This window comes from Diabrotica undecimpunctata, chromosome 2 (assembly GCF_040954645.1).
Source record: "Diabrotica undecimpunctata isolate CICGRU chromosome 2, icDiaUnde3, whole genome shotgun sequence".
Classification (NCBI taxonomy): domain Eukaryota; kingdom Metazoa; phylum Arthropoda; class Insecta; order Coleoptera; family Chrysomelidae; genus Diabrotica; species Diabrotica undecimpunctata.
In genome coordinates this window covers 56,520,696-56,548,417 of record NC_092804.1, presented here as the reverse complement: position 1 = coordinate 56,548,417, position 27,722 = coordinate 56,520,696, and the positions used below count along the sequence as shown (strand labels likewise).

At 31.5% G+C, this 27,722-nt stretch overlaps 1 protein-coding gene across 1 annotated transcript; it reads right to left on the bottom strand.

Annotated features, from left to right (window-relative positions):
• Positions 1–191: 191 nt before the first annotated feature.
• Positions 192–27,571, bottom strand: LOC140434575 (uncharacterized). The gene is made up of 6 exons (XM_072522934.1): positions 27,338–27,571; positions 26,805–26,959; positions 24,426–24,620; positions 8,981–12,120; positions 5,873–6,794; positions 192–3,891 (listed from the first exon to the last, which is right to left on the bottom strand). The coding sequence occupies exons 1-6, from the start codon at positions 27,477–27,479 to the stop codon at positions 3,868–3,870; spliced, it is 4,578 nt and encodes a 1,525-aa protein (XP_072379035.1). The 5' UTR covers positions 27,480–27,571; the 3' UTR covers positions 192–3,867.
• Between the last annotated feature and the right edge of the window lie 151 nt (positions 27,572–27,722).

Below are 27,722 nucleotides of genomic sequence, written 5' to 3'. Positions count from 1 at the left end.
TGAGTAATTCTTTTTGTTTACTCATGCGCCGAAGTACCCCAACATTGGTAACTTTTTGTATCCATCGAATTCTCAACATCCGTCTATATATTTAATTAACAGTGTAGGTACATGAAATTCATACGGAACAGTCAGCTAAAGAAGTTTTTCTTAAGGAACATTAAGAAATGAGTTACTAATTAAAAACACAATTCACGTCTAAAATTTTACTAGAACAACGTACATAAAAGTTATATCTGTATGTATAACAATAAACTAATATGTACACACAAATTTGATAATAATAGTAAAAATATTAAAACTAATAATAAATAAAAGTAAAACCTCACATTTTACAGCACTCTTGATGCTTAATTTTTAAAACAACCAATATACTATACAAATTCGGTGAGTTATGTCATAATTTATTAAAGTGTATTAATCAAATTGAAATCAATAATTAGTTTCACTGTAAGTGGAGTCACTTACCTATTTAATTATATGAAGGCATTACTTACAATGCTTTTAACAACACATTTAGTGTAAAATCGGTTAACAGAGATAGCCAATACATAAACAAATATAAATCATTACATGTTATGGACATTACGATTCAATAAATGTGCCGGAAACGCTCCATGGCAATAATGAGCAATTAAAATAATTAAAAATAACTCAAATATTATTTTCTTTTATTTCATTTACAACTTTTTACAAGTAACTTATATTTTGTGGCTATCCATTTCATGCTTTTCTTAATATTTTATTTCTGAGTAAATATTTTAAATATGGGGTCAAAAAATAACAAAATACCATGAGACCAGTTGTGTCCAACAACCGCCCTTCATATTCAAAAACATTATACGCTTTTAGCGTGTTTAGATCTCTACCTGCTATTGTAATTAATTTGTCTTCTTAAACTATATCACATTATAACCTTCACCCGTTCATATGATGCGCTGATGTCTAAGCCTCGCGTCTCGTATAGTGGCTTTTTACGTTCTTTGTTTTTATCCATACCTTAAACTGAGACCAGCTTGGCGTGAGAATCTTTTCACATGCTCGCTCTAGAGATAGCCAGTTAAAGACGACGTTCTGGTAAAAGGTGCCACTTCATTGCCACCATTATCAATTTTTGACACATTGGTTCAACTTAGTTTGTCAAAGAGGCTGGATTTAATCAAGTCAACTTTACCGATTCCAGTAGTGTCAATAGACTAATGGTTAGTATCTGTATCATACTTAATCGAGTTCATCAGTGCCTGGAATATGTGTTCCTTATAGGTCACATTTCAATCACAATTGTTCGAACATGTTGCAATTTGATCGACAATTAGGTAAAGGAACTCTTGATTTCTTATTATCTGCATGAAATATTGACCGGTATAAGCATTAACTTCCTGTAATATAATTAAAATTGTTCTGCGAAAACTGCTATGGTTGGGCAATTTTTAGGATGTAGTTGATGAACTAAAACTATTGAGCGGGCTTTCACCACTTCATGTAATATCATCAGACATGCTATCATAAATCAACAACAATGTTTCTACATGATATTCCCTGATTTATATACACCCATTAATAATATTAATTTACTACTCATATTTCACCATTGACTTTTACCAATGTTATTTCCAATTCATTATTGCTGTTTAAACTTCCTATGTCGCCGTAAAATATTCATTAGCTGCCGAAAGTACTAACATGTTTACTTGCATTGTTGTCAATTGGATCCTATAATGTGGATAACTTTCAACTTTTAAGAAAGTCTTTCATACATGCAAAACTATGACATGACCTTTACATCTAAAATGTTCTGATTATGTCGAAGACAAGATAAATTATTAATATATGTTATAAACTCATAGTAAACGAAACTATAGAGGAGCTTTCAAAGTTAACAAGAGATTGTCTGTTAGCTAAATTGCAAATGCCAAAAAACATAACTGGTACAGCAGTCTTGGGATCAAACTGTACGTGGTAGTATCTTGTGTCAAAACAGTAGACAGTTACGATCGGCATACCGATAAATGGACTATGATGTGTTATATACAGTACTGGTTGTCACACAGATCGCATGCGCATATTTAATCGCATAAGTTTAATCGCGGAACAATATCGTGAACTCTTTAATAAGCCAGTACCAAGCAACACAGTTACACTGTCTATCATTATAACATTTGTGATGGTCTCCGATGTACAAACTCCAAGATACCGACCCTCTCCTGAGCACAAGGTGTCCCGGACACCATCGCCGACATGATAGTGTTCAGCGACCCCAAAACTACCAAGAAAAGAGTTTGCACTGATTTTGTAACAAATTTCCACAAAACTCTAGAAGCCGGTGCCGCCCTGAGCAACAGGTAGGTACGTCACATCATCGCCGACATGATATTAAAGTTCAGCGATCGCAAAAATCACCGAGTAACGAGTTTTCACTGATTGTGTATCAAATTTCCACAAAACTCCAGGAGACGAGGTCCGTGCTGAGCACCAGCGGCTTCGGAGACCATCACCGTCATGATATGCGTGATCAGCGATCCCAAAAACTCCCGAATAACAAATTTGCATTGATTTTGTATCGAATTTCCAAAAATTCCAGGAGACGAGGCCCAGGAGTCGTCCAGACGCAGTCATGATATTCATGTTCAGTGACCCCAAAAACCCCCGAGTAGTAATGTTGAACTCATTTCCGGCAATTATTTTCTATTTAAAAATTTATCATTTTTCATAACTTTGAAATGCATTTTGGAAATTCATTTTCCTTGTTCAACAATGCAATTTTCATAACCACGTCCGAGTCTGACAAAAGTTACCAGCCAACTGAGTTGGAAGATTAGGAAGTGAAATTAACTGTAACAGTTAACATCCCTTCCTGATTCTCCAACTAAATTGGCTTGTAGATTTAGTCAGACCCAGACGTGGACTCCTTCGAGTAAGGGTCACTATGTTCATTTTCGGTTAAATCTTAAATTATCGTTTTTATATTATGTCGTTTTAATTTTTACAACTTTTAAAATGTAGTTTTCTAAGTGGCTTTTTTGCAAATGCTTAAGTAAGTAATCATACCACATGTTTTTTTAACAGTCAAAATTTTACCCCTTTTGTTCATTCTATTAAAGTGGGATTACTTGCTTTCAGATTTCACTGATAATCCTTTTGGATATTTTCATTATTTTAGAATTTTACAAATATACCAATTACACTTCAATAAAAGTTTATTTTATAAAGAAAATACGTAATCTAAAATGGCTTAAAATGAGTCAAGTACATCAGTACTTTTCCACACAGAGATTTCTTGATATCTTATATTACTCAAAATTCCACTGCGTCAAAGCAATATATAGAAAGTACACAAGCACTTTAAGTTTGTTGCAAAGGAAAAGTTAAATTTGTATTGCATACTATATAAACTACATAATTATATTATGTTAGCAACAACTAATATAGAGTGCTTGTACTAAAAAATATATTTTACAAAAGTATTTCGATCACAACATATTCTAAAATTATGATATGGTAATGTCCTCCACTTACAGTTGAAATCAATTCTGTCACTACCACTCAAAAACTAGATTAATAAATTATGAAATGCAGTAGTAAGCATCAGTGCTTATGTAAATACTAAGTGGTTATTTAAATTAAAAGAATTTTGAAATGGAATGCTTGAATGAAAGGACGTCACAACATCTTAGAGAAAAGTAGTGATTCATAATTTGTGTTCTTAGTATCTTTTAAAGTGCTTTTTTGCACAGTGTTAGTATTGCCTCTTCAAATCTTATAGCCTTTTAGACATTTTTATCGTCTCTTGGGGTTAGGTCGTAGCTCTATGGGCTAGTAATAACTTCAGATTTTAGCATGCTTCCTAAAATACTCATCTTCTAAATGTTAAATAAGCCCCAAGTGCCCCAACTGAAACAAAAAAGATGTTAAAGTAATTTAGAATTTTAGTATACACGGAAGCATAAATTTATACCTTTTAAAAAGCTATTTATCGAATTGATGGTTCCTTGATGGAAATTCATGTTCTATAATATACCATAAAATACATAACTGTTTTTTATTTCCATAGAATATATTCAACTTAATATTTTTCGCTGAAACATCAGCTTTTTCAGAAGAATGATGATTTTAAACATGATTTTAATTATTTTTATATGAAATCAATTTGTATGTGTATAAGGACGGTTTACTGTTTTTTACCTAAATAAATTCCTCTTGAACTTCCGTGTGTGATACCGGCCACCAAAGAAGAATATTGCCATAGTTTCTCCTGCTTGCCGTAAAAGGCGACTAAATGGAGCAGCACTCCTTATTCCCTTATTCCTATTTCCCAACCCCTGACCGAACATGGGCGGTATAACTCTAACCTAACACACAAAATAACAACATCGGCCTGGACGAAATGGCTAGCTACTATAACCGGAGAAAACCGAGGCAGGTTCAGAAGCTATGACTAGCAGTCTTTACTTTTACTTTTTAAATCTTTACTTTTTACTATTTTTTGAATTTTATTGTAAATGGTTCTACCGTTGAAATAAATAAATAAATAAATTAAAAAGACTAAAGTTTATACTACTGTGGAGCAGAAAGACAAGGAGATTTTGGAGTGGGTTTTATGGTAAACTATAAATGCTGCATGTCGATATTGGGTTTCATTCGAGTTAATGAAAGAATATGTAAAATACGCCTAAGGGGCAAATTTCATAACAATACAATTATTAATATCCATGCCCCAACAGAAACAGAAGATGAACTAGTAACCCATAAATTCTACGACCAACTACAAGTAGAATGTGAAAACGCGCAAAAGGGAGATGCCGTTATAGTCCTGGGCGATATGAACGCAAAGTTGGGAAAAGTCCCAATATATGCAGAATCTTTTGGTAAGCATAGTTTACATGATATTACCAGCAACAACGGTATAAGAGTATCACAGTTGGCAATGGCAAATAAACTCAGAGTAGTTAGTACGTGTTTCCTCCACAAAAATATACATAAAGGATTGTGGATGATACCTGGTACTAATAAATTTAATCAAATTCAATCCACAAGGAACACGAAATTCCTGTAGTTGCCTGTATACCATGAACCACAAAAGTTTTATTTAAAAATCCTCTATAAAAAGTATATAATTAAAACCCCATTCGGGCTACATCACAGAACGTTACTATAACTATAACGTTATATAACTAGTATGTAGTCAGATGAAATATAAACATTTGATTCAACTAGATAATGGTTTGATTCACCATTAATGATGCAAACTTGTTTCCAAGAGTAAAGAAAAACTTTACTCTTGGATAGGTCGTCTTTTGAGGTACTATGTGAACGTTAGAACCTTGTTTAAGTTTGAGCTTCTTCAAGAAGGGGCTGCTCCCTTTTTTGTGGGAGCTTTTGAGGGGGGCGACAAAGTTTGTTGCAAGTACATTTTGAAGTTGTATGCTGCTATATAGCAGGCGCTTAGATGGTGGTGACATAGAAAAGGTGCACTATGAGGGACAATTATTTAGATTAGCCAACCAATCCATGAGCAGAAGGTACCTCCGGTGTTACCAGCAGAAAAAAGCCAAATGTTGATTTTATTTCTACAACGAATGCTTGTATTCGAGCTGTTTCGTATTGAGGCAAGGCAATATAAAATGGGAAATAATTATTGATATGCCTACATTGGCGGTACCACCATAATGTAGTATTGTAAATATTGTAATGAGATGTATTAAATACAGTTAAGATTGTGAAATGTGATTCAGAAATCAGTGGAACATCAATCCAAAGAAATAGTATATAGCCAATCAATTGTAAAAAATAAATTTGACAAATACTTCTAAACAGGCTTTCTGATTATAGAAAAACCTTTTATACAGTATAATATTAAAATAATTTAACTCACCAAAGTCTGTTTCTGTTGTTCTTTCTGCATAATCAATTCAGTCTGGTGAGGATCAAATTTACAAACAGCCGCTATCACCCTCGCTAACACCAAACTCTCCTTGCCCAACATATAATTGTACAAAACATTTTTCAGATATTCTACCTCCGTTGAAGTAGAAAGCTCAGCACAATGGTTAAGGGTCACAATGGTCTCATCTAATTTTCTATTTAGCTTATCATTTTGGTTTTTCAATTTCTGGAGTTCATTTTCGTAAAATTCTATAGAACTTTTGTTGGTAAGATCTAATGATTTGTATTTGGTCAGTTTTTCTGTTAAAATATCTATCTCCTTTGCATAATGCTGCTTTTCACCTTCGCTTAAAAATGCCTGTTCTTTCTTGAGCGTTTCTAAATTATCCAATCTTGACGAATTACTATTGCAATTTACGGGAGAAGTTTTCAGTTCTTGTATCTCATCTTCTAACAGCTGTTTTTCTCTAAGGAGATCATTGTAATGGCTTTCAGACTCGCTTATTTGGGCTTCCAATTTTTCTTTTATTTTACCAAATCCAGCACATTTTTCTTCTAAATTATTATATTCTTGTTTTAGATTCTTATTTTCTATAAAAAGGTTATCACATTTTTCTTTAATTTCATAGAAATCTTCTTGTATTTTTGCTATTTCAGATCCATTGTTTTCTGACGTCTTTTTCTCGCTTTTAAGTTTTACATTTTCAGTTTCTATTGCATTTAGCTTATGTGTAAGATCTTGTATATTATCTAGTAATGATTTATTCTCTCTGTCAAGGTAATCTGTATTTGGTCCCTTAGATTGTTGTTCCTTTAAAAACTCTAAAGACAATTTTAACTCTTCTTTCTCTTGAGAAAGGGTTTGGTTTTCTTCGATAACATTTCTATTGTCCATGGAAAGTTGTTGGATTCTACAATGAGAAAACAAAATACAAATAAATTTTTAAAAAATGACCAAAAAAATAAATACTGTATCAAATTAGATTAAAGATCGAGAATAAAATTATAAAAGCATCGATGTGTCATGGGTACACATCATACCTACAAAGATATAGACAACTGTTGATTATATTAGGGATAATCCACTAAAAGAGAATTTAAGAAACAAGCGCGACGTAGGGAGTACGCTAATGGAATTGAACTAGTGAAGTACGATTTGTTTTGTTTCGAAGGTGTCGTAAAGATTTTTGTTTGGTGAAAAAAAAAATGTAATGTGTATAAGATGGAAGGTAACCGTATAGGCGTATTTCTGACTATTGTTCGTCTTCAGTATGGTGCAGCCAAGTTAGAAAAGGAGCATATTAACTTGGGAAAGGATCACTACAGGAGCAATTCGACCAATTTGTGGCATTAGAGTTAGAAGACTCTGATGGTTTCCAAGACAACAACAACAATAACCGTATATCAGAAATATGTATATACGGTTGCCTTCCATTGATATGCCTATTTTGTTTTTTGTTTTCCTGTTTTGCGAGACATGCCATTACATTTTACTCTTATTAATCACTCGCATTAACCTTTTCTCTTTGTTTTAAACGTTTTAGAGTGCAAAGTTGTTAAGGCTGAAGAACTTCCTAAATCTACTATGCCTACCAGACATCGAAACGTGATATTAGCCCATTTTGGAAACCAAAATAAAGAACTCAAGGTGTGGTGCTGATCAATATTGGATTCCAAGCTGACTAGTTAGCTAAATTTGAGTCTCCAGGTGGACAAATAGTCCGATGTAGAATGGAGCAAGCTACACTGGAAGCCCTACTTAGTATGGCTTCCAATGTAGCAGGGCCTACTACTAATTTCATCGTGCTAGTTTTATGCAGCTGGATAAAAAAAAAGCTACGCAGTCTGGTGAGACTAACGAACCAAAGCCTGCGACAATTACTTCAACGCAGGAGACCGAAGAGGAATCCATGCAGGCGGAAGAAACGTCAGAGAGGCAATAACATGAACATGCAAAAGATTAGTAGACTATTTTAGGTAATAAAAGCTAATTATGGAGATACTTATGGATGGTACCATGATACCACTTATGGATGGGTAGCCAGAAGATATCCGTAAACTTTTCATAAACTGCTGGCTGTTATCTAGAGCACAGATAGTGATGTGGAGTGTGTTATAAACATTGGAATTTACCCTTGGGTTGGACAAATGTCAAAAATGCGGATATTTATGCGTTGAACTTAATTATATTAAAATAAGGTTTATTGTTTTAAAATTACACGGTTAAATGTCTCTACTCTAATTCCAAGGATAAAAATATTGTGAATTTGTCTAATATGGATGGAATTTCCTGTAGATACAATCCACTTTGCAGCTGATTTATTGAATCCTCCATCACAATGATAAAAATTGGCACCAATAGATCTTTTAGATGCTAATAATTTTGTATACGATATTGGCCAGCAAATGGGAGTAGATGCAATGAAAATTAGCGAAAATTTAACGGATTATAGAGATAAAGAAGATTTGTGGAGATGTCAGTTCATCTAGAATGGTGTTGCAAACAAGGAAGTAACCCCGATTCTATGGTGAAGGGACGTACGTAGTACATACGAAGTTGCTGATGTGGTAATAAGAATGCTTGAAGTCCCTATTACATCAGCCGCCACAGAAAAAACATTCAGTACTTATGGCTGGATCCACAATAAATAAAAATATTATCAACTCAAAAGAACTCCTAAAATAGTCTACTTGGTACACAATTGGAAATTACTTAACAATTAGGAGACTAAGTCTAAGATTAAAAAACTAAAAGAAAAAGATGATAATCCTGACAATCAATCTAATTTTCAAGATTCTGAAAGCAATAAGTCATGTATAAGCGGTAATCAAGAGGATAATGTGGACGATGAAGATAAGTATGAGTAAAGGGCTATAACTCATAAAGTGAAGGATGAGCTAATGTAGTCGCCAACATCAATAGAAGATAAGCACCTTTAAAAGAAGAAGCGCAGAAAGGATAGTATTTGATAAAAAGGTCTCATGATCATGTGCTAGAGACAAGTAGTGTCTCGTCTGAGATAATAAGAAGAATTGTATGAATTTATCAATAGTTGAATTATAAATGAGCAGTACTGTAAAAATAAGTATACTAAACCTGATGTTTAGTTCTGTAACTTCTTCCTTGAATTTCTCCCTTTCTGCCTGTAATAATTCTCTTTCACTCTCTGAATGAACTAACTGCGTATCCAGGTTTCCTCTATGAGAGATTTGTTGATTTAATACCACTATTTCCCCTCTTAGAGCGTTTATTTCTTCGACTACACTGTCCCTTTCTTCTTTTAATATGTAGATTTCTTGATCTTTAATTTTCATTTCAGCAGTTTTACTTTTTATCTCTTTTGTGAACTTTTCAATCTCTGCAGATTTTATTTTACATTTTTCTTCTTCTGTTTTACAAGCGCTTTCTAATGTATAAACCCTGTTAGCCAGTTCTTCAAGTTTAGAAGTTTTATCTTCCAATTGGGACTCTAATCCATTTACTTGTATAATCAGTTCGTTTTGGCAGGCTTTTTCTCTTTGTACAGCCTCAACATTTTCCCTTTTAATATTTTCTACCATAACATCTAATTTTTGTGTATCAACAAGCAAATTATTAAATTCCTCTGATTGTTTTTTAACTGTCGCATGTAAATGGGCGACATCTGAAGAGAGTTTTGTAATATCTGTGTCTTTTGCTTCATTCTCAGCTTTAAGCTGTGAATTTATAATTCGAATGTCTTCTAGTTCTTGCAACACAACTTTTTTAGCGTTCTCAGATTCATTTATTGTTCCTTCTAGCCTTTTAATTTGCTCATTCAGATCTTGAACAACGGCATTTTTATCTTCATATGTTTTCTGTAATTCGAGGTTTCTTGATTCCAGTGTTTTAACAACTGATAAGCTTTCAAGATGTTCTTTGTTAGTTTTTTCAACCGAAGTGTTTTGTTTTTCGAGCATATCTGACAATTGTTGGTTTTCAACTTCCATTTTTTGGAGCTTTAGCTCTAAAATACCGTATTCTGATTCAGTGACATCCAATAATTTTGCTTTTTCTTCCAGTAATCTATATTTTTCCTCAAATTCTCTTAAGCTCGATTCTAATCTGGAGACGTCTGATAACAATGTAGCGGTCTTGACTCTTTCTTCTTGTAAAAGATGCTCTAGTTGGTCTATTCTATTGTGATTTTCTTGGGATTGTTCCATAAGATTTTTAATGAGATATTCCTTTTCTTGTATCACGTTTTTACTGTGATTTAATTCACCTTCTAAAGTATTTATATTTGTATTAAAATCTTTGTTGCTACTGTGTATACTAGTGACTTCTCTTTGAAGATTTTCAAGCTCTTGTGTTCTAGACTTATTCTCTTCTGATAACTTGGAGTTTTGTGTAAGAATATCTGTATAAAATTCCTCTTTTTTCTTACACATATCTTTCATAAGATTAAGCTTTGCCATTAGTTCAGCATTTGCAAAATCATTAAAATCTTCGTCGCTATCTATTAATTTTAACTCTTTACATACTGAAGTAAGTTCTTCTGATAAATTATTACATTGTTCCGTAAATCTCTCACTATTCTTGGAATTAGTATCCTCCAAATGAGCCAGTTTTAAGTTAAGCAACTGGGTCTCGTTTCTGGCTACGTCCTCGGCTATTTGTTTTTCTTCTAGTAATCTTATTTGTTCTTGAAATTCCAATAGTTCCTTTTCTAGTTTTGAGTGTTTTTCAGTAAACTCAGAACTCTTCTCTTTTGCCTCTACCAGGTATGCTTGTAGCTGTTTAATTTCTCCATTTTTAACTTCAATGGATTTGTTTAATTCTTGTTTTATCTGTTCAAACTGTCTCATCAAATAACTTTTCTCCTCTTCAAAGCTTTTAAGAAGGTGGTCACTATCAGAAGATTGTAGTTCCATAGCCTTATTTCTTTCTTCTACCAACCTCAATTGTTCATTAGTGTTATGTAAAGCCTGTTTAATATTGCTTAATTCCTTTTCGGCTTTTTGATAATTTCCTTCTGATATTTCTAATTGGTCCTGTAAGGTTTTAATGTGTTGTTCAAGTCGTTTAACTTTTTCTTCTTGAGCATCTAAGGTTATTTTGTCTTTCTCTAAGTTTGATATCGTGTGGCGTAGATCTACGCAGTTTTCTATCAATTCCAAGTGATTTTTTTCTAATTCCTCGTACGCGCTGGTCTTACTTGATAATACTGATTTAGTTTCATTTAATTCTTCAGTGATATTTTTTATAATTGTATCTTTTTCAATAAGCTGCACTTGAATTTCTTTAGTAGTATTATTGCTAGAAGTTAACTCCTCAATTTTCTTAGAAAACTCTTGTTGAAGTTCTGACTCCTTTAAATTAAATTCACTTTCAATTTTTTCCCTAATTTTAGGTTCTAAAGATATGAGTCCTTTTTTGGCATCTTCCCGGAGTTGAGAGATTTGTTTCTCATAACTTTCTCTTTCATTTAATAGGCTTTCATTAAGTTCCGAATTACTTTTTGTTAGTTGATCTTTCACTTTTTCCAACTGGAATATCTCGTTTCTTCGCTCTTCATCTTTATCTTTTACATTCTTGATTTCTCGTTTGTAGGTTTCCATTTTCAACAATTCACTTTCCAGGTTATTACATTTTTGGGTAAGTGATTCGACCTTTTCAATTAATTTTTTATTTTGACTTTGCAAATTTTCCAATTTTTGATTACTACTGGTTTTATTTTCTGCTTCCATAGATTCTAATTTATTTTTTAACACTTCATTATCACGTTTTAAATTGGACATTTCGTTGTCTTTGAGTAATATTTCATTGTGAAGTTCCATTTTATTCTGCGCCAGGTTGAGATTATTTTCTTTTTCTCTTTCAGAAAACTGTACTATCTCCTTTTCCAAGTTAGATATTTTTGATTTGTATTCCTGTTCGGTACTTTGGAACACTATAGATTTAGCTTTTAATTCCTGAATTTTGGCATTTAAGGTTTCTATCTCCTTCCTGGAATCATTCAGATATTTGGTTAGATTTTCTAAATTTTCGGATGAATTATTGCTGGACTCTTCAATATTTATTAAGGAGTTGGAATTACTTTTATTTTGCAATATGTCAATTTTAGTTTGTAGGCTTTTAATTTTGTAATTTTTTTCATCAAGATCATCTCTTAAAGCACTTTCTAGATGAGCTTTTGCCTTCTGTTCTAAGGCACACTGTTCTTTTAACTCGGTTACTCTTCTTATGGCTTTGTCTTGCGTTTCTACCAATACACTCTAAAAAACAAAAATAATTATTTTAAAGAGGTTCTGCAACTGTTTTCTTGTATTATAGTTAAGGTAAATAATATTTATATGGGATTAAACCACAATTTGATTGTAATGAAAATTACATATTACTTGATTTTGACGTTTCGATTTCCACTCTGGAAATCATTTTCAAACAAGATTATTTTAAAATAAGGTTATTTTAAATTGCGGATGTTTATTAATTGGCGCTTTGTTATACCAATTTGACAGGTGTTTTACTTGGTCTCTATCTTGTAGGCAAATAGCCATGTTTTTGAGTTGAAAATTCTGAGGGTGGTAATTTCACACTCGGGTTGATATCAAATTATGATTTTTGGTGTTTATGTATTATATATTGTGTATATTTAAATTGATGAATACAAACGCCAAAAACATTTTGAACTGAGATAGCCAAAATACATTTAATACATTAACGCATCAGTGGACAAAAGAACAGTATATAAGCATCTCTAGTACAATCATGTCTAGTACAATTAGTACTGATACTGATCGTTCTCCTGAGAGATCCATTAAAAAGCGAAAGATGCGACCTGATACTTGGAAGCAAAGCAAATGAAAATATGATCGTCTGAATATGTAAACACTGCCGGAAAAACTGTTAGAAAGAAGACTATAGTGTCATTCGAGTTAATTGTTATTAACTTAGTTTATATTACCAAATACATACTTATGATCTACACATTAGGTCAAGTTTGTTATTGTTTGCATTGAGACTTTGAGACAGATTTTTTTGGGTTTTTCGGGACAGAGGTCTAACCTAACCTGAATTTTTTCCAGCAAAGATTAGATGTAGAATTCTATGACGAGAGAACCAAAAGTTTTTTCTCACATCACAGACAGTCCCTGCTCAAATTAGCAGACTCATCCTTGAAAAATCTGTTTTTAAAATATAAATCGCCTTAAAAGTATCCTCAAAGTGATACCAAGCTACTGAATAGGTTTCTTAACAATTAGTGAATAATCATGCTACATAATTAAGTTAAAAATGATAAAACTTCTTGAGTGAGCTTTCAAAACTTGACAGATAGCCATAGAATGTTCTAAAAGTGTGAATTTTGAATTTGGTTAGTTCCTAATCATAAAATAAAATAAGAGAATAACCTCTGATTGGAATTTTTTTAGACAGGTATATGTAAAGATTTTTCTGTTATGCAAATCTCTGTTACTGCTCTCTTAGAAAATACTACACATAGTCAGAGAGAAATAGCAAGGACATGTGTATCTCAATCACCAGTTTGAAGGTTAAGTCAAAAGAGAAAAGTCCTGTTACGTCAGTTCGGAAGGGTCAGTGTGGAACAAATCTTTCAGTCAACCCCAGAGGGCAACGGATTTTTAAAGAATTTGGCAGTAAAACATAGAAATGTCACCTACAGAGATATAAGGAATAAATTGGAAGAAAGCAGGGTGTTTAGTGTCGCTGGCCCCTGTACATCGAAATTTGCAAAATATGGGGTTCAAATCTCGGAGGCATATAATGTTTTGTTTTCATAATGTTTAATGTTTATTCACATTTTTAGATTTGCTTTAGTGATGAAGCAATATTTCAAATTATGGATGATAATGCAAAATTTGTCCGAAGACGCCCAGGGGTAAATATAATAAGGGATGAGTAACAAAAACAATCAAACGTATTATCTTAGTAATGGTCCTGAATCTAATAAGTGACAAAGGTATGGAATCTTTATGTGTGGTAGAAAGAACCATGTGAGTGGACCAGTATAAAAGAGTCTTGCACAAAAAACTGGTTCCACAAATGAAGAAATGGTTTGATAATGGTTGCAAGGTCTTCATTCAGGAGCACCTTTTCATACGAATAAAAGCATTTCAAATTTTGACGGGGCAAGAAGTTTTTCTATCACCCTATCCCGGCAATTTACCAAATATGAACCTCATCGAAAATGTGTGGAAGTTCCTAAAAAGGAAATTCGCCGAGGAAATAATAACAAATAACGTTCAGTTGATAGAAAGAATCATTTTTCGTTGGCTTCTTCCTAACGATTATTTAAAATAGCAACAAGATGCATAAATAGCATGTCTAGGAGAGTGACTGTACTTCTTAAATCCAAGTGTGGCTTAACTAAATATTAGTATTGTAGTTAAATTATGTGGATAATTAAATTTTTTCTGTTCAATAAATATACAAAAAGCCTTATACTATTATTTGTGTAATCCTCTTATATATATATATATATATATATATATATATATATATATATATATATATATATATATATATATATATATATATATATATATATATTATGAAAAAGACAGTCAAGATTTCATTTCACGTACAAAGCGTCTATGTATCTGTTTTAGGCGTTCTCAACGTGAAAAATAAATCTTTTCTGTCTTTAAGAAGCGACAATAAAATGGCTTCGAAACGGACGCAATAGCGACATCTGATATTAAATCCGTAAAATAGTTTCGAAACACAATTCAGATATCTGCCTTAATCTGAGCCTTCTAAAAATTGCAAGGCATAGCAGACGTTGATAAAGATGTTAATAGAGACATGGGGAATCTAAAATTTGCATTCCACGACATGTCTCCTCAACTAAGCAGATATCATTAGGGGAAATCTGCAACAATATTTAAGAGTTTACTATTTAACTTATCTGCAAAGATTAAATTTCTTTTCTATATATATATATATATATATATATATATATATATATTGGTTTCGTATATATATATATATATATATATATATATATATATATATATATTTGTTTTTAGTACAATCCTGAGCCTTCGATAGTAAAACTTAAGCACAAACCTGAACCCCGTTTACGATCCTGAACCTGTATATTGGTTCAGGATTGGTTTCCTTATATAACTGACATATGATTTAAAATTTACAAATTAAATCATTTTTTTTTAATTAGTGGTGCCATCAGCGGACACAACTGCCTAACTTTCAATTCAATATGTCATTCGGAATCCAAGAGAAACCTGTTTGTATTGTGGTTCAGGATTGCATTTTTTAGTTCAGCCATTTGCCACTTTGGCGCTGGAAACAATTTCTTGAATATACATGATTTTTATATACATCATTACAATTAGTACTATCCTGATCCATACTATGTGGCAACATTGCTTTGTCATTATTTTGTTTAGAGAATTGGGGAATTCTATTTTTAGTCAAGGCCAAAGAGATTTATTTTCAATAGATGGTATAAGATATTATTATTTGATTGTAACAGTCGTTTGTTTTGGTTCAGGAAGGTGTGTTTAAAAATGAATAATAATAAAGGACGTTGTAAACTGATGGTTGATATGTATTTAGGGAAAGGTTAATTATACCAAAGGTATTAAACTAAATTGTCATTTTGAGCACTTTGGCTTAAAAATCTAGATGAATTGTGCTTATTTATATAAGTTAATATTAACAGAGGTACAGGGTGTCCAAGTAAAATAGTTATTCTTGATTTTAATTCATATTTACAAAAAGACTGTGTCAAGAGTTTATTAAAAATTATTATAGGCGATTTTCTTATCGAAAGAAGCTGATTTGCAATTTGGGATGATCATATTATCCGGTTTTTAGGATTTGTTCTAAATAATGTTTAAAAAAAAGTAAGTTTTTATTTTTTTAACCAAAAACGTAATTAATAGAGGGGAATTCTGTGATACATCATTTTAGACGGCTTATGAAATGTTTTTAGTAGTCTGTGATATCTCAAAATATTGAGTTCCTGTTTAAATTCATTTTATATAGGGCATCCCAAGTAAGAGAAATCCTTCTTTTTGCTAACTGTTATGCAAGATGTTTTAAAAGTACTTCGATAAACCTCTAGGGGAATTATCTTAGAAAGAAAAGTATATCTAACTAATGGACATTGATGTCTTTCTGTTTATATTTTTAAATTAGTATTTTAACACTGTCAGTATCTCAGACGAATTTGACTAAATTAGCACTATTACATGTTATTTAGGTTAATAAGTTTAAAACCTTTGTCTCTATTAGTTAACAATAGCGCAAAGGGGAACTGTTTATGAGGAGAACTTTCAACTATCAATCATACCCCTGAAATTTTTCAAAATAGTTTTGAAACATCCTGTGCAAAATGAACCAGAAAAGCAAAGAATGAGAAAGGATTTAAAGATTAAATGTATAATTTTTAGACAAAAACGTAGAAAAAATACACTTTGATTATTGCTCGAAAAATTCGGAGAGTAGCTTATATCCAATTTCTCAGATACACGTAAATAAAGATTCAAAAGTTTAAAGTTCAAAAGAGAAAAATGGAAAGGGGAAAGACGAAAAAGAGCAACGTTTAACGAAAGTAAATTGGCCAAGTTTAAATAATATTTTATATACTTACCTAATAATAATGGGTCTGAAATGCTTTTTTCTAATCTATTAAGCTCGAAGAATAAAATATATTTTTTAAAATAAATTTCCTGTATTTACAGATACCCTTTTGTATCAAAATGTTACACTTCTTCGACATTCAAAACATTAATCATGTGCTAAATTACCAATATTAAAATATCTCGAAAATAGTTAATATTTGGAAGTTCAATGAAATATAACTATCTTATTCAAAAATGAATGGGTGTCAAAATAGGTTAGTTGTAAATTATTGAGTGACAAAAAATTTTAAGCTGATTTCTTCTATTTAATATGATGAAAGTGGGGATATCTCGAGAACATACAAATCTAATAACATAGGGACCCAGATCAAGCAATAAATATGGATTTTTTATCCGACGAATGTGATTCCTATGCGGAAAATAATAATGCTGTGTTTCTACAGAAAAAAAAATTAATAACTCGTCTAACACATCCAAAAGCGAATTTATAGAGGATGACGACGATTCCATAAATATCCTAATTATATGCCATCAGAAGACGGCCGAGCTAAAAAAATGGGTAGCTATTTTTTTGTTTAATTGTTCTTAAATTTGGTTAAACTTTGACTCTTTCTTGCAGTTCTCAAATTTAAAAATGCCACAAAAAAGAGCCATCCACAAATCTGTAACAGCAAACAGTGTGAGAACGATTCGTTAATACTTGAAGAAGTGATTGATAGAGAGGAGCACGGGAATGTTTTCCATTTTGCTAGACATATTTCTAAATCGCACTTAGAAGAAATTGACGTAGTTAACATATTATGTCATAAGGTTAATTTAAAAGAGAGATGATTGGCTTTATGAAACTTAAGGAAAAAGATAAGAAAAAATTTTTATTGAAGCATACCAAAATTTGTCCGTCTAATTATGATGAGAAAAATAATAGAAGACAAACGTCCCAAAGCGACGGACAAACTACTTTGCTTCTACACCATTTTCTTAAACATAATGATTTATTAAAATCAAAAATTTTCTTCAGAATGCGTGCAGACGACATAAAAGGCCGTCAGAGTAAAGGCAAAATTGATTTGGTAAGACAAAATATGCGAAGACTCGCAAAACTCTTAGACTACAAGACTACAGAATCCTGATATTAAGAAACTTATAGATATTCTTCGCCCAAAGCATGTTCAACTAATAATTTCTGGAGTTAATAAAATAAAAAAATATAAACCAGAAACAAATAATTATGAGTCACCAACGTTGGCCATAAATTTTGGGACACTTATGAGAAAATGTTGCGACTTAGCATATATTATTCTTGTTCAGATAGAAAACCCAAGCGATGAGAGAAAAGAACTTAAAATATTAAAAAGTCTTTTAAAATCCCAATGGTGTAATGAAGTTTCTGCTCAACATGTACCAATTTAAATCAAAATAAATGGAACAAGGAAGAACTTTTGCTGCTTATTAACGACCTCAAGAAACTTAATATTTTTTTTTGCAAACATCTGCAGAAGAATTATTTCACAAATTGAAATCAGGTGAATATGCCAAAAAATGTCAGTTGGAGAGACCTGCGAGTATAACAGCAACAAAACTTCGAAAGCATTTGGCCACCATTATTCAATTTCTCCAATTTTCCAATAATGATATGGAACAATTAAGCAAATTCATTACAAATGACACACATTACAAATGCATTGCAATTATTATCGTTTGTCAAAGTATATCAAACGGCTAAAATTTCTAAACTTTTTTTCTAAACTGAAAAATACAAAGTTAAAACAGATGAAACTAACATTAACTTAGCTCCTCTCTCTGATGCGGAAGAGGAAGAAATGGAAAATATCTTGGATACTCATGATAATCTAAACGTCGATTGCGAGATTCCATCTACTTCAGCTAACTGAGATAATAACAAAGAACCTCAAAAAAAGATTGGAAATTTAAAAAAGAAAATATTTATTGATAGAAGAAGATCATGGACAAAACAATAAAAAAGAATTATCGCAAAATACTTTTCCGACATTAAAAAAAGAAAGCCTTTCATTAAGGTAAAAGTGCAACACCTTATTAAAGAATATCCCGAGGTAATTAAAGAAAGAAAATGGACATGCATCAAAGCTGTAGTTTATAATATATATACAGGAAAACTTAAACATTAAACACCCATTTTCTAATATTTTTTAGTTGGTTTTTAATTTTTTTTTGACTGTTTTGAAAGACTTTCTTGTTTTAGTTTTGATCTGATCTCTATCACATTATTCTTATGTTTGTAGGCAAGTTAAATTCCTATTACCTAAGCTATAATAAATAGTAGAGTCAAATTAATGTACCAATGTAGCTACTTTTGATAATAAATTAATGCAATACTTTCCTGATTTATTTTTTTTTTAATATATATCGCCGTTAACCAAAGCTCATATTTTTGACATTTATGAACTGGAACGTATGGTTTATTTATGGTAGTGATATGACGCCTTCGCTGTTAAAATAATCGGTAGACAGGACTTATTGTTTACATATTTTAGGATTTCGGATATGTACAATTAAGGGAAAGTAAAAATATACTGTTTCTGACTCTCAAGCAAACACATACGAAAATTTTCCTAAGAAATCCCATTTTACTTAAAACTGGCAACATCTCTTAGGCTCAGGTTTGTGCATATACAAGTATGTTTAGGTTCAGAATTGACTGAAATAACAAGGGGATCAGGATTATGTCATTAATAAGTAAAATCCCCATTTATATATCTTTTAAAATATTAAAAATTTCTTTTGTATATATACATTTTTGAAATCGTTGCTAGAATTAATGAAGATAAGCGTGCCATAGGCAGCTCTAAATACTCTAGATATAGGAGGTTCAGGATTGTATGGTTTTTCAGATGGTTCAGGTATGGTATAAAGATGTATATATATATATATATATATATATATATAATTATTATGAAACAAAGAAAACCAGAATTTGCTAATAATATGAGCAGGGAAAGTACTCAATATAAAATTGTGCAGGTGTCTCGATACTCTTGCCCAACATATCGCTACAGAATTTTCTTTATTATCGTCAGCTATGGGTACATGCATTTGAAATCCATAATTTAAAAGACAACACTGGTCATTTTTACACATATCATGAAGGGCAACCTTATAAACGAGGTATGTAGTTTCCTTTTGGATTACACTTTAAACAAAATTTCTTCAGATATAACCGAACTGCATATATTTTCTGATGAATGTCCTGGTCAGAACCGCAACAATACAATGGTAAGATTTTTGATAAAACTGGCAAGTACCAAACGCTTAAAAAAATATGTCATTATAATATCCGCCGATACTCATTTTTACCCTGTAATCGTGATTTCGGGACAGTTAATAGACTAATAAGAAGATCTGATCGTGTTTACCTCTCTGAGGAATATAAGAATATGATTTTAAGTTGCAGAAAAGCAAATCCATTCACTGTAACCTCTATTAGACAAAACGATATTCTTGACTTCAATAACTGTTGGCCCAATTTTTATAAAAAGATGTGCAAGTATCTTGAACAAAAAGTTAATTTTACTGTGTCCCAATTATGTCAGGCTATGTTACCACAGCCGAGTATATGGAAGGCCTTATTTCCCATACATTTACGTTGATAAGCCAAATGTTAACTCTCAATTTCCTACCGACTAAACATATGAACCTGTCCCAATAATTGAAGAACAGATAGCAGACATTAAAAAAATTCTCCAATATATGTCTGAAGAGGATTTAGGTTTCTATTACCATATAACCTCTTGGAAAAACGTTAAGAAAAACGAGGATAACTTTATTTGACGCTCCGTCTCATTGTTAATAAATATTTCTAAACAAAAAAAAATATATGTAGTTTCAGAATTGTGTTTTTTTGTAATTGAGTAAAAGAACAGTACACATACAAGTTGCATTTTTGCAAATATCTTTTTTCTGGACTTTGTTTTAATAAATTTTATTTGGCTATTAAATTAAGAAGCACAAAATCTGCAACTTCACAATGTATGAAAATATCAAAAAACCACTAAGTAGTTTTTTTAAATGGTGTTTTTTTAATTTTCTTAAAATGACAGTTTTGGAAATGTTCTGTTCTTTCACTTACCGATTCAATGGCAGATGATGTGTCTCTGATCTATTTTTCCATTAATGTTGGTATGGTCGTGTCGCGGACTTCTTTTAGTATTGGTGCTTAACCAGACCCTGCTATATTCTGTTGATGGATTTGCTACACATTTTTTTTCATTAAGCAAGATAGGGGTTGCTTCTTTGATTTTTCTCTGTTTGTTTCATAACTATTGATGCAGCTTTCCACTGTACTCTATCACTGTCCACGGCATATTTGCATATCTGGGATTTATCGAAATCTCTGTTTTTCATCTATGTTCCATGCTCGTTTTTCCTGACACTTAGTGGTCTTGCGGTTTTCTTACATAAAAATTGTTGCATTCACAAGGTAATAGATGCAGTTATTTGACCTGTCTTGTGTATTGTTTTATTTGGTTTTGAACCGAATAGATCTCAGTGTATTGGTTGGGTGCACAGAGCACTGAGTAGAATGGAAACATACATCAATAGTCATGAAAGAAATGGACATCAAACAAAGAAAAATCAAAGAAACAGCCCTCATCTTACTTAATGAAGAAAAATGGCAACAACAAATATCAACAGAATGTATCAGACCCTGATTACCAATATTAAAAGAAGTCAGCAAAAAAACATAGCAACGTTAATGGATACACAGAAGGTTAGAGACACATCATGTACAATTACACATAATAGATAATACATAAACACCAGAAATCAGAATTTGATACCAACTCGTGGGTGAGATTATTACCCTCCGAATTTTTAACTCAAAAACTATTTGCATACAAGATACGAATTGTATGAATTCTGTCCATCTTAGTATCTGAGATTTAATCTCTTGGACAATATAATTATCATTAAAAGGTTTTTATGTCTGTTCTCATTCTATATTGGTTTGTGGATATATCGTGATGAGGATCAAACGTTTTTCTAAGAATGTTTCTTTCAAAACGTTTGAGTTTTCCTTGACTGGATTCTATAAAATAACGCATAACACTTTTCAAAACATGCCCTGGTACAGATGTAAGCATAATTTTCTCTTCATCTAGATGAAACGCAAAAATGTAGGAGGGTAGGCTTTCATTGATATCTACTGTTACTGTTTTAGTGTAGAAGTCACACTGCGATCTATAAGATACATTGTGTCCTTTTTTTCTTGTATTCTCTTATGATTCGTCAGCGGCTCACACAGTCTTATTCCTCCCAGAAAGTTTAATATATTTAGGGGCTCTGTGTTAGGCTTAGTTCATTTAATTTTCCTATTTAGCACTTTGAAACTGATCATATGCAATTTCAGTACTTTGATAGTTGCGTGACTATCAGACAATAAGACAATCTCTTGTTTTACTGAAAGATGCTTGGTATTTTGATCACACTTTCAGAGTGTTTACTACTAAGCCCGTACACTTCTATTTCAATTATTTCTGCTCTTTTAGAACCATGTGTACCTTTTGAAAGCATTTTTGTTAAGCTTAGAAATGGTGTTTGTTATTCGTTTTTGTGCCTTAACTTTGTAAAAAAAATGACATATTTGTTGTCATAGTTATAGTACTGTATACTCCCTCTATAACGAACACGGTTATTACGAGATTTCGCTTATAACGAGGTACATTAGATGTCCCGAGAAATTTCGATTGAACTATAACCCTTTGGTTAGCGAGGCAAATTTGGTTATAACGAGAGAAAATAAGATCGAAAAACGTGTTTTTTTACGTGTTTGGCCAGGCCATGGCTATAAATAAATACGATAAATACGAATAAAACGACCGGTATTGTGTTGTCGAAAATTTACAATTTATGATTCACAAGTGTCAGTGTAGGGGTTTGACCATTCGCAAATAGACTTAAAAACATGACAAATGAAACAAATTTCACCAGAATTGCATTTCACAGTTGTTTTGTCCTAGATGTTTATTGTTTGTTTCCTGATTGTGCTTTCGCGTCTTGAAAGTTGTTTTGTAGATTACATAGTCACATAGATTACACACTATGATTCCTAAAAGAAAAGCATTTACTTTAGAAGAAAAAATTAACATCCTTAAAGATGTTGAGAACAGTAAAAAAAGCAGAAGTTTGTCGTGAAGGAGGGGTTTCATAATGTGGAATAATGTGGAAAACCGTAGTGAATCCCGTGTTACTTTATTAAATGCCATAAATTTCATCCACAAAGCATGGACACTCGTAGATAAAAAAAAACCATCAGAATATGTTTCGGTCATGCGGGGTGAACAGAGACTGAGGTAGAAAACGAAGAAGATGAATATCCTGTAGCAAAGTGGTTGAGGTTACAACAGCAAGGTCAAGAACTAACCCAACTGAACAACGATGACGAGTTTGCTGAATTCATTGCCATTGATGATGACGTCATTGTTTGTGATCTTCAGACGGATAGTGAAATTATCGCGAAAGTGGTAAATCCGCCGGCGGAGCGAGTTATCATCAGTGACGAAGATGGAAAAGACAATCGCGGTGAATCTATGCAAGAAAGTCCTAAATAGACAAAATGTGGAAAGTGCTTTAAACGTTGTAAGAAACTTTATCCAAAGACAAAACGCAAATGAAGAAGCATACAACTGTTTCACATCTTTAGAAAACATGATAGATAGAATGATACTGGACAATTTAAAGCAGTCAAAAATGACAGACTTCTTCCAATTGCAGGAAGCAACAGTTTATGTTATCCTTGAAAATATGCTGTATACATTATGTAGTTGACATGGTAGTGTAGTATAATGTATATCATTGACAATAAAAGTAAACAACTTTTATTCAAAAACGCCATTCAAACAATATTTAGCATCTTATATTGCTCCGAATGGCTTCACTATAGGAAGTTAATGTTTTAGAAAACTACATAGCCATATGTATGCACAGTATTATTGATATCTGATATAATGAGATCGGCTTAGAACAAGGTAATTAGTCTGCCATTTCAGTTCTCGTTATAAAGGGAGTCTACTGTACTAGGTTATAGTTCATATTACATACATCTGAAATTTTCTAAGAAAAATTTAATTTTTGTGGCACAAAACATACATTTTTAAAAATAAATAATTTTAATTTTTTAAATTATAAAATTAAAGTTTGAGATTAGAAATGTCGATTTGTTCTAAATGTTCTGTAGCAATAAGTGGCCAACATAAAAGTGTATCATGTGATAACTGTCTGCTAAGGTTTCATTCCATTGATAAATGCTTGGTCTTAGCTGCAAGCGAATTAATATTTTTCTGTGTGGAATGCTGAGATGCATTTCAAGAAATTCCTAATTTGGCGAAAGAAGTAATTGTGATCAAAGAATAGTTAAGAAAAACCAAATTAGACTTGCAGTCAACATCTTTGAAGAACAAATCTCATATTTAGCATTTCAACATAGTATCATAAGGTTTTTTCCTCATGATTTACTATGAGATCACTAACAGGAGAATTTTTACTGTGATTATTGCTTGTGGTTGTCATTTTATGATTTTATGCACAAAACAAATCACATGCCATGTTTTTTCTACTATCTTCCAATAATAATTGGCAATATCATTTTAAAGTCATCTATTGATGACTAGAAGATTGAAGATTGAAGAAGTAACAAAAACAATATTTGTTTTATTTATTAAGTAATGTTTTGTATTTTGGAAACGATTTCCAAAGTGGAAATCAAAATGTCAAAATACACTTATTTTTAAGTAAAATTTTGACTTTAAATTCGCAATAAAAATAGTAAATTACATTACACATTAATACATTTTTTATTACATTTTCAATTTTAGTGTGAAACTGATTGTAAATTTAAAAAATAACAGAACCAGTATGAATAGGTAGTATGATGAACTTTTAGCTAAGAAATGTACAAAAAGAAATTAGATACTTGCCTTCATTTTTGTTATATCCCTTTCTAAGTCTTTATAATGTCTAGACAAATCTGTGTATCTTCCTCTGTATTTATGATAACGCATTTGCGATTTTTGAAAAGCTGAGTATATCTGTTCCTTTGTTAGATGCCCCAATTGAGATGATGCAGTTGAAGCATTATCCTCAACTTCACTTGCAGAGATATCCAAGTCAGACTAAAAAATTACAGTGTCAAATAATCCAACAATCTTATATGTCACAAGTATCACATAAGTAATGTGAGAAGAAGAAAAACGACGAAGCCAAAAATATCATAATTATTATTACCTATTAATAACACACACTTACACTACAATATGAACAATATATATGACAATATTTATAAATTATTTTCAACAAGGCACACAAAGCTTCTCTTATTAATACTAAAATCTAGACTTTGCATAGGTTAATAAACTATCTAAGTAAGTACAGAGTGGTACTTATAATAGATGCTTTTTTGTGTTCATTACAGGGACTTCCTTGTCACCACAGTACCACAACTGAATAAAAAACAGTAGCACTAAATACTTTATAATAATACTTCAGGTACCTATATCTTCAAAATTTAGAATGTAAAAGACTAAACCTCTCATATACGAAATTATAATTATAATTGTAATTTTTGAAAATGACATACATAAAGTGGACTTCAAACAGGAGAGACTACTCCAATAGAGATCAATGTACAATATAACACAAAAAATAGTAAAAGTTTTGTAAAGTCTTTTGTACATCCCTAACAAAAGCAGTCATCTTAAGGGTCATGAAGAAAACATCAGAAATATAGATTAAGTGACAAAATGTCAAATAACCACTGATATTCTTAAAAGTGACCATATTAGACAAGATAGTATCAGCCACTTTACAGGCAAATACAGAAAAATAAATGTATAATTTGGAAGGATTGAAATCCATGTAATTTCTCAGGCAAAAATCCTCAAGTTTGGATAAATCCAATTATAGATTGACATAATAATTCATACAAGAGATAGTTAGAAAAAGATCATCAGCAAAACACAAGAATATAGAAAACAATAAACAAATGCAGTTTTTTCAACAAAATCAGATGGTTTACCCTGTCAAATGTCAAGTTACTAACAGCTATGTAGTGGAAAAATAATAATATTCAAATATGACATGAGCTTTTGGAACAAACTCTTATTTTATAAAATTTCTGATAGTAAATAATTTTTTTCAAGCCGATTTATACACATCTCTATTAATTCATGATACCCATTCCAGGATTCCCAAACCCTGTACTGTATACCTGTACAGTGAACATAATTTATTTATTTACTGATAAAAAATGGGACAATCTTACTGTCAAAATTATACAAGAATACATCATTAAAGAAATATACAATATATAAAAATACAAATAAAAATAAAATGTAAATGAATACAATAACTAAGTAAGGACACAGTGCTTCAAACAGTACCTAAATACCTATTAATTGATTCATAAGTTAAACATATCTATCGGTAACTAATTAGCATACATGAGAAGTCTGACTATACCTATATTTGAACCATAATTAGTACTATGAGGAATGAGGCTATGAGGAACATGAAAAAGTGAATCTGAGACAGTGAATGGGAAGGAATATGAAAACAAATTAGCTGAAGCAATTCAGGACAATGGATTATTACATTAACAAGCTAAAAAATAAAGATCAAGTCAAAGTTAAGCCTTCTAGCAAAAAGAGAATACAGATTTAAGAAATTGATCATACTGGAATAAGAATATGGTCTAAACAATTTAAAAGATCAATACATCAGAAATCTTCTTGAACAGTATATCTTGTTATGTTGTTTTCAGATCCAGGCTTTTTTCAGGAGCTTTTTGAAGCTAGCTATATACCGAAATCATTTCTAGAAAGGAATTTCTAGTGCTAGAATTAATTGAACAGTGCTGAGCCTGAATTCAGATAATGGTACTCCAGTAAAACATACATCCTCAACACTGAATACATTGGCAATTAGGAAAACTGTGGCACAGTACTATGAAAACCATAGTTAGTGCTGTGATTTTTTTCTAAAAGCCTTATGTTAAAAACCAGTTGTACTGCAGCCAATTATAAAAGATCTACTCTTCAAATAGATCCATAAAATCATATTTTTTTTTTAAATTGTACTATTATATACTTTTTTATATAGAGATTGTTGTCACTCATTAACCCATGAAAGTAAATGATACTTTTTTTATTTAGAATTTGATATTATTTTCAGTGGAATGTACTTAATATTATTGCATCCCCTTCACTTTTAATTATAAAATACTCGCAGGCTCACAAATTTCCTTTATGTCAAAAAATTCAGATATATTTAATTCATTTATTTAAATATATAAAACTTACTTGTAAGTGGTATACGCTGCCAGGTTCATATTTTGGGAGAAAAGAAATATCACTTGCCAGTGAAGATACTGAACTTCTTCTAGGTCTTTCTTGAGGAGACATTAACTGTACACTTGAAAAACCATGCGTGTTACTATCAACCGATGTATTTGTATCTAAAATATATACATATAAAAGTTACATAGGTATGTTTTAATATATCACCTTCTACCATGTTCTTTTTAAGAGACTCCTCTAAGGTTTAAAGCAAATTACTGTATATCAAGTACTTCAGTTACTACAACTTCACCCCCTTAGGTATGAAGTTTTCATCTCTGGGTACAATTACTTGAAATATATATTGAGTACTTAAGATATTATGCCCAACGGGCTTTATTCATTAAATAATAAGGGTAAAGGTGGCAAACATTTGAATAGCACTCAGAGAAGTCACTCATAAATGACAATGTCCCATCCCGTAAAACATTTTATTACAACTGAATCAAAACTTAGAGAACTACGATCTTAGTTTGCTTTATTAAAAAATACATTACCATCTTCTCCTATCGAGAAAAAATTGTCATCAGAAGTTGAACTGTTTTGTAACCTATCACTAACAGATTGCGTGAATTCCACAAATCTTTGAGGAGAAATTTTCACCTCTTCGGTAATTTTTTCTTTAAGTTTTTTAAACATTTTATCTGGTTAAATAAACTATTTTATCAAAATAAACATTACACCCTTTTTCCTAACCTAAAAATGACGTGTCAAAATGACAGTAAAATTTATAGTGACGTCAAACTCAACAAGGGAAAATAAGTTGCTGTATATCGTATATACCCCGCCCCGCATATTTTATACGATATGCAATGTTTACATGCCCGCAATGTTTTGTTTAATTTAAGAATCTGTTAAAGTATTCAAATAAATTAAAAACCA

Coding starts and splice junctions, on each gene's coding strand:
- LOC140434575 (XM_072522934.1), bottom strand. CDS start 27,479: ATGTTTAAAAAACTTAAAGAAAAAATTACCGAAGAGGTGAAAATTTCT. Junction 26,960..27,337: donor TTTCTCGATAGGAGAAGATG/GTAATGTATTTT, acceptor TATATATTTTAG/ATACAAATACATCGGTTGAT. Junction 12,121..24,425: donor GGGATATAACAAAAATGAAG/GCAAGTATCTAA, acceptor TTTGTTTTTTAG/AGTGTATTGGTAGAAACGCA.